Source organism: Wasmannia auropunctata, unplaced genomic scaffold (genome assembly GCF_000956235.1).
Source record: "Wasmannia auropunctata unplaced genomic scaffold, wasmannia.A_1.0 LD336111.1, whole genome shotgun sequence".
NCBI lineage: Eukaryota > Metazoa > Arthropoda > Insecta > Hymenoptera > Formicidae > Wasmannia > Wasmannia auropunctata.
Genome location: NW_012026779.1, coordinates 2974834 through 2983381, shown reverse-complemented (window position 1 = coordinate 2983381; position 8548 = coordinate 2974834). Strand labels below are relative to the sequence as shown.

The 8548-nt window shown below is 40.7% G+C and overlaps 1 protein-coding gene across 1 annotated transcript; it reads right to left on the bottom strand.

Moving 5' to 3' along the window:
* Window positions 1-1507: 1507 nt before the first annotated feature.
* Window positions 1508-8284, bottom strand: LOC105449781 (transient receptor potential channel pyrexia-like). The gene is made up of 9 exons (XM_011689166.1): window positions 7829-8284; window positions 7501-7753; window positions 7124-7326; window positions 6811-7032; window positions 6369-6694; window positions 6045-6294; window positions 4870-5151; window positions 4447-4712; window positions 1508-4351 (listed from the first exon to the last, which is right to left on the bottom strand). The coding sequence occupies exons 1-9, from the start codon at window positions 8237-8239 to the stop codon at window positions 4174-4176; spliced, it is 2391 nt and encodes a 796-aa protein (XP_011687468.1). The 5' UTR covers window positions 8240-8284; the 3' UTR covers window positions 1508-4173.
* Window positions 8285-8548: the final 264 nt, after the last annotated feature.

Below are 8548 nucleotides of genomic sequence, written 5' to 3'. Positions count from 1 at the left end.
TCCGTCGCCGTCGGCGGTAATTTCGAGCGATGGCCGACAGCGCGATCGTTAGCACTGTAGTGAAAAGAACCGAAACGAAGATCGCGATCGCGGAGCACTGTTCACATTCGATTCGCGTCTCACTAAACGCACGCGTCAGAATTCGAACGTCGGATCAACGGTCTGCGAACAAACGTGACCGGAGACAACTTTGTAGCACAGAATCGTTCACCGCGTCACTGTCGCCACTGGCCACCGTGCACCGACTGACCGCCGCGCGTTCTCCGGTCTCGTCTCGCGTGCTAACAGTTGAACGACGAGATTAGGCCGCAACACTTGACCCGAGAGCCAGAGCCAGACTCTTGCTTTCGTCGCGACACTCGAATGTACTCGGCTGGGGACGCCAGTCAAAATGACAACCGTGGCGTACTCCAAAAGTTAGAAGACTCCGCGCGACGCGACGCGACGCGACGCGACGCACGACGCGACGGTACGAGACGAGACGGCCGGGCGCGCCTCTCGAGAGTCTCGGAGTCACGACTTTATCCCCGCGCTTTTCGCGCGCGAGTTTAATTTCCGGTCGGCGGCGTCGTCGTTGTCGGAGAGAGAGATACGCGTGGGAAGGTCGAGTCGCCGCTACCGTAGGAGTAGGAGGTAGGAGGGCGTGAAGCGGCGTAGGATGTTAAGAGAGAAAGAGAGAAGCGATGAGAGAGGAGCCGCAAGATGCGGCGCAGCGGAATAGAGGTAGGTGATGTACAGAAGGCAGGGGCCCGTCACGTATTAATGCGCAGAGTTTACAGCGGAGCGAGGCGCGCGTTGTTCCTCCACTCGCTCCTAGTTTCCTCTCTCTCTCTTTTTAACGTTAGCTGCTGCGGGTGGACCTCTCAGTGCGCGCACCGCGAGCCCGATTTGCTGCACGACGTAGCATACTTGCACAAAGACGGTGGCCACGATGTTTCTGCGAGCGCACGATACTGCGATTCCGTGAACGGGCCCCCCGTACGATGGACACGACGCGCGACAAATGCGGCACCACGACTACTACTACGCCACTGTCGTAGTTGCTGTTGTTGTTGTTGTTGTTGTTGTTGCGGACGGTGCACGCGCCGAGCGGTCATCGTGCCCGTCGTGTGTGTAAAAAGCAATGTTCGAGATTTGCGTGTCGTTCCCGCGTATATCTGTATCTCGACCCGACTCCGAATCTCTCGACACGGTCTACTTGGATGCTCGGTGCCGACTGCCGGCAACGGTGAGCTCGGGAGTCGGGCGGGCGGCTCTCCCACGCGTCGACCAATCACGACGCCGGATTCACCGCGGCGGTTTCCCTCGCCGACGCGCCACCTCGCTCCCCCGCGATGCCGCGCTCAGCCAGTCATGGCAGGCAAGGCGGCGAACCGATTCCACCCGAGAGAGTACGATCTCACCCGAGCGTGCTCCGGCGCCGTGCTGTCAGCCTTGCGCCCGCGCCCGCGCCCGCGCCGTCTCCGCTGCCGCCGCCACTGCCGCCACCTCCGCCGCCTCTTCCTCTTCCTCCTGCCGCGTCGCCTCCTCCGTCGCTGCTGCCTGCTGCCCGTGCTGGTCGCTGCCTACCACTACCACACTACCATCAACGTGTTGTGTCGTCGTTCTGGTTGTCCTCTTCGTAGCTCTTGTTTGATGAAAGAATCGCGCTTTTCATCGCCAACGATATTCCACGGTCGTCGATGCGTCTGTCCTCTCTTCACGAATTACCCACGTTGTCTACCACCTGATCTACGAAGGTAGGAAAATACAAACGATTTTTTCTTATTTATTCTGTTTATTTTCAAGCTTTAAAGATGAATAGCCACGCGCGGGCGCGCGCACGTTTGTCATCATACCGATCAAGTTTGTAAATATCGCGCTGAAAGTTATTGCTAGGTGAATCGTTGCAAGTTTTTTTTTGTTTTTTTTTTACTGTTTTAGTCGAAAATTCTCTCTTTTTCTTATTTTCCAGTTTCTTATCGAATCGAAAAATTTGTCGAGTAATATATTCATTGATCAAAAAATAAAAATGACAGGATTGTCACGAATTTATTATTCAATCAACGTGAACACACGCGTGAACGTGCGCTTCTGTGTGAAACCATAAGAGCAGGTGCACACGCGTGATTTCTTGAGCCACTATCACGGAAGAACGTAGTAATTTATGATAATTTATATATCCGCTATATCGCTCATTGTAGCCAATTTTAGCGGTTAATTAGTATATTGTCGTATAAAGTTACCTAACGTTACTGAGTAAACTCGCAATATAAACTCGCGCAGTAAACATTTTATGTTGCTATAAAAATTGAATATTGTGAGTCATTTATCAATAAATATAAGGAACTGACTTTGCAAAAAATATTACGCACACAATGAGGTTTTCTTTTATAATATGATTTTACCGAAGTAGTTATTCTGTGTTTTCCGCTTTCAATCACGATTTGTGCGCGCGATAAACATATAAATCTTCCTCTGTAATTTTGTATTTTGGTTTTGCACCGTAATAATGGCGAGAGATCATATCGTGTACGCGCGCGTTCACGTTTCGGATTTCTGAAAATTATGTACGAACCGAAAGGAAAAATCCGAAATAGTCATGTTTCCTATGACGGCGCTGCAAAATCGAGAAAACAGCGCCGCTGTATTTTCGACGCTCTTTCGAAATTATACCGACGATACCGCCGAATCGTGATGCGTGCCGCTGAAACGCCGTTGAAATATATACAGAACCCCGACATACAAGCGAATTTAATACGTCATGAAAGCATCTAAATTCGCATCGCCGATGAGAGCCGCCTCCTCTCGCGAGTCTCTTTCAGTGAGTTTTTCGACTCTCGCTTTTTGCTGCCGTTGTTCCTTTTTAGAAAGCGCGTCGCCCAAACTAAATTTTAGCCGCATCACTTTACGAGTGCAGCTCTTTCATAATTTTAATAAATTTTTAATTAGTCTCGCAAACTTTACGAATGCAATGGATCTATCATACGTAGGTAGTACGGAATTACATGATTAACATATACGCTTCGAAATGAGTACGCGGCTATTTAAGCGTTTCAATATGTTGGTCCTATTGCAATTTACTGCAGTACATGACATAATCAGGCGTGACATTATTCGCGAAATAGAATTCAAATAAAGTTCCGTAATATTGTATCCTTTTATGTTATATAGATTTTTATCTTCCGTATTATCAGTAGGAATTTCATAAAATTATTATTCGGGTTCCACATAATAAAGAATTAAATAGGAATACTAGGAATGAGTAAGACAGCAAAATTGCACGTTTTATGGTGGGATCTCGCTGCCGCCACGATATACCGTTGGGAAAGAGCGTACATTTTGCAAATATACTTATCCGGCTTATAATTTATGCTCCGCAATATTTTTCGGCTGCGTAATTCTCGGCTGCTGCCGCTACATCGCGAGTAATACGCGCGGCTATTTAGTAGCCGGATATATGGAGACACGAACACGCAAAACCCGCCAGTTAAATACATATCATGGTTGAAAAATAAAAAATCTTTAATACCGGCATATATCCAGAGGTACAGCAGCGCGTGTCGCATTCGAATACTTCGAATGCGACGAAACGACGATCTAACGTTTAACATACTACCGTAAATATCGTTAATTATTGCGTAATTCAGCCTTATCGGTGATTACACATAAATCTTGCCTGGCCGTCCTAAATTATGTTTTAATGAAATTAAATATAAAGCTCAGGGTTTCTTTGATTCTGTTATAAATGAAATTGACTAGCTCAACTAAATAAAAGGGGAGACACGTATGTAAAATTAACAATATGAATAAGTAATCAAAATTTAGTTGTGTCGAGGAAATTTGGTCGATATGAATCGTGATTATTGGTTCCGCGCGGGTAGTTGCAAAAAATTAAAATTTAAAAACAATTTGAACTAGTTCCGTGGTGACATCTGTATGATATATCTATTAGGTCGTCTTTATACTGAGAAGATAAGACGGATCACTGACTTACCATTATGCGCAAGCGTTTTGCACGTGTGTATTTCACTTTCCAATTTTTATTTTATAAAAAACATGTTGTTTTATATTTATAAATATTATACATTACTAAAATTTTTTATGGTACTTTAATTAATGATTACAATAAACGTTGCTATAAAACTAATACCATATCCAGCACACTAAGAAACAATTGCAATGCGCAATGTATTAAGTATTTATAAACCTTTTTTGGACAGGCTTGCTTTTAAATCCGCGTCGTTTCGACAATCTTCGATTCGTCATATTGCGGTAACAATGTGTTTTCAATTCCCGAATTTGTTCTTCTAAATTGGATAGTATGGAAGTTAGCTTCGCATCGCCAAATTCTATATTTTTGTCCGCCAAACTAAAAAATAATATGGCGTTATACATTATTTAATTTCAATTTCCGGTACTGTAAGAACGGAAAAATGTTCTTTACACAAATTGTATAATCCATACTTATTGAAAGATGTCTTGGTGGCTAATAGAAATAAAGCTTCCATTAGATCGGCGGGAATCTTAGGAGGCGCTTCCGTAAAATGACTTGTATGATGAAAATAATTTTCACGAGAGACCAGCGTAATTTTTGTGAGAATATCGCGTCTCGAGTGCAAGAGCGTTCTTAAGCGAGGATGTAGCCAATTACTGCTAAAGATTCGGTGTGATGTCACCCTCTCTAAATGTGCGACAAATTCCGCTTGTTTCAATAATTGACGTATATGGCCCTATAATTAATGTGACAATATTAATTTCGATGCTGATTAATCTGAATATCGAGCTGTTGTATATATTGCTTATATGTAACTTTTAGCAATTAGAAGACATCCGTATTGAATGGCGTGAGAGTTTTCAGGATTATTTCTTAATATTCATATATCGTACCTCTTTTTCGAGTCCTTGAATGTCGTTGACTGCTAGACCGATCATGAGATTGATCAGAACGATACTGGCGAGGATGAAAATGATGAACACGATTTTGCTTGTGACCGATAGAAAATCACTGTTTTCTTTGAATAGATCCTTATACTCGTATTCGCCCATCATCATTACCACAGTCTTTACGATGGCGCTCCAGAAATCGTAAAATTGATCATTCATTCGGTAAAATAAAACAGCAAAACTCAACGCAAATCCGACAATCAAATAACCAAACGCCAGAAGAACCTAAAAGGGAATAAAAAGCTTTGGTATATCTTTATAATAGCAAGAATAGTGCGTAAAACAAATTTTAATGTGATATTATTGACACGATTTTTTAAGTTTGAATTTGTTTTTTGTTTTGATAATTATCTATGCCACATCATTGTAATAAAAGAATTCATCATAAGAAGTGCGAGACTCATTAGTCTGAGCGATAAAATTTTGAGATCAAAGAGTATGCATAAAATAAATCACGTGATTTGAGTTATAGCTACTCTAATCGTTTATCAAGTTTCTTCTTATACATACTGAGTGTCTGATAACAGGTATAACACCGCTCATGAATAGATAGACCGAGTAAAAAGAAAAGAAAAGTTTTTACCATGTTGCGATTTTCGTAATAATTAATGAGAAATTAATTTATAAAGATCTGCGAATCAGCGTACATTCGGGCGATTTTTGCGACGAAATAAAAATAGCCCAACATTACGTACTGATTACGGTTGCCATGTATATAGCGAAACATTAGAAAGAATACGTTTCTAACAACAGTTAATAATACATAATGATGGGCTGCCTTTTGCTGCTGAATCACATAGATATATGCTCATTCGCAGATCTTTATTAGTTCTAACTTCTCATTAGTTTATCATTGTGAAAATCGCGAAATGACAGGACTTTTCTATTCTGCAATTTAACGCCATAAACGGTGTGTGTTACACCTATTATAAGATACCCTGTATGAATAGTGCATTGACTTAAAAATAAATAAATAAATAAAAATGGATTTGACATTTTGAAATGTTAATTGTATTTTTGTATTTTGTTGAATTAAATTTTTGTAGAACGTATAATAAATCGTAGTAAAATAGAGAATATTCTAAAAAAAAAAAGATTCATCAATTGTTTCGGCTAACCTTTAAAATGTTTTTCAACACCATGGAAAACATGAGCGCGTAATATCCCCACATTGGAATTCGACTAATTAACAACATCATTTGCATCCAACTCAATAAGATTGCGATACTGATGGAATGTAGCACCCAGTATGCGCAAGGCTCACTTTCTTTCTTTGAGCACTTTACAAACTCGCCCGCTATCGATGTTACCAAGGATAGCATGGCGCATATAAATGATAACCACGTCTCGAGTTGTCTCAAATAATGCCTGGAATGTTTAGCAATATATATCAAAGTATAAATTAACTGGAAAATTCAAATTTTATTTGAAGGCGTATTTACTTGGGTTCTAATATAACTTGAATCGTATTGTGAAACAAAAGAAAGCAAGAACAGATCGTTAGGATTCTTCGAGTCACCATGTGATCATCGCCATGTGCAAACATTATTGCGTAGACCGAGAGGGAAATAACGAAAAACAAGTATATAAGTATAAAAAAAAAGAAAAGTATCCTTAATCTCGTCCACTTTAGTTTGAGAAATGTCTCCACAAGTGGATGCTGTAATATTGCCAGTTGCCTTATATCTGAAGTTGCGGCTACAATGGCCGTGACTACTGCCATTTGCATTTGGTTCTTTGGTGCCAATATACTGAAGTCGACAGTGATCTTTAACAGAGACATTCCATTCATTAGAGTTTAGTAAAAGCAACAAAATAAAATAAGAAATGGAATATCTGTATCTGCACTAAGAATCTCTCTCGAAAGACATAAGCGATCCTTACATTCTCGTATTTTTCTGAAGGAGAATTATTGGTCGTTCGTACGCAAGAATCCAAGATATCTGTTAAAAAAGCCAATGGTTGTGAAATATGAGCGAATATAGCATCAATGACGGTGACACCGGTTTTCGTAACCGCGGCTAAATTAGCTCCATGACTGATCAAAACTCGTACGCATTCACGATGACCTTGATAAGACGCTCTATGAAGAGCCGTACGATTGATCTAAGCAAATAAGTAATATATATATACATATAATTTTGTCTTGTACAATTTCACTTGTTATCCTCGAACTGCAGTGTTCAACGTAACTAACCTGATCGCGTGTGTCAATATTATGACGTTGCATTACTTCAAGTAGAACCTTTAGTGTCTCGATGTTCCCTGTACTCGCGACGATATGAAGAGGCGTGCTTCCGGAACTCATGCATTTATACATCGGCTTTGCACCATTTGACAGTAATATCTTCATCGCATCTGCACTACCTAACATCGCCGCATGATGTAAAGCAGTGGTACCTAGCAGAATTAAACGTAATTATATTTATATTGTTTTACAAATGACACATACATAGATGACATTTTTTAAAATCTCTTTCAGTAATGACGAATTTGTGGTCAGATAAAAAAAACCACAGCAATGCGCGGTTCTATCGACATTGCATGCGTAATGCTCGATTAATTGACTAATACCCGTGTCCGGATGAATAATGTTAACGAACACCTTCGCGGCAACTAAAATCCTAATGATCTTGACGAACTTAGTCATCTCATTGAGATCATGGCAATTCACCGCGCTTCCTGCTAAGAGCAACGGAGTAATCAGGCGCTTGTCTTCAACGTTTACATCCGCACCGCCTTCCACCAAAACGCGCACGACGTCTGCGTGATTATTTTTTACCGCCTGATGCAACGGCGTTCTTCCCCAGCACATGGGTAACGGCAACTAAAACACGAAAAAAGGAGGTAATTTCTGTTTTTTTTTTACTTTAGTAATGTTAATTATCTTCGCGATACGTACTTTTTTTCCTAAGACGCAGCATTTTGGCAGCGAAAAATCTGGGATGGTACACGAGTAGATACCGACTTTGATATTGATCTGTCCTCCGTGTTGAAGAAGCCACTTTGTCACGTCAATATTACCGTTGTGTGCCGCGTAATAAAGGGCGCTTCTACCATATTTATCCTTGTTGTTTATGTCAGCGCCTTTCTTATAGAGTTCATTCAACAGATCTATATTTCCTTGCCACGCAGCCATCTGCAGGGCTGTCACTTGAAGGGAACCGACTGGACGCACATATCTATTTTCGCTATCGCGTGCTAAAATTTCACTTGCTTTGTCAAACTCTTCATTCTCGATCGCTAATATGAGCGCGATATGATTCAAATCGTATTTTTGCATTGTGATTTTTCTTTTTTGCGTTAACGACATGATTTGATCGGTCCACGACCGTATAATGCTCGTGAGAAACTGACGCACAATGCGCGTAATTAACGATATATATATATATATCTAATCATTATCAGTCGGATGTGGTATGCAAAGGATATGATAACATCCTTTATATTTTGATACAATATATTTTATTTTAAAATCATGTTAATTTAAGTCGATAGCTTCGATTAAATTAATAAGATGTTATAATAAAATTCTATAGTTTGTAACTAACTAATTGACATATAATTATACAGATTTTCAACATTTTCTGTTCACTCAGCTGCTATTACCTGCAGATAAAAG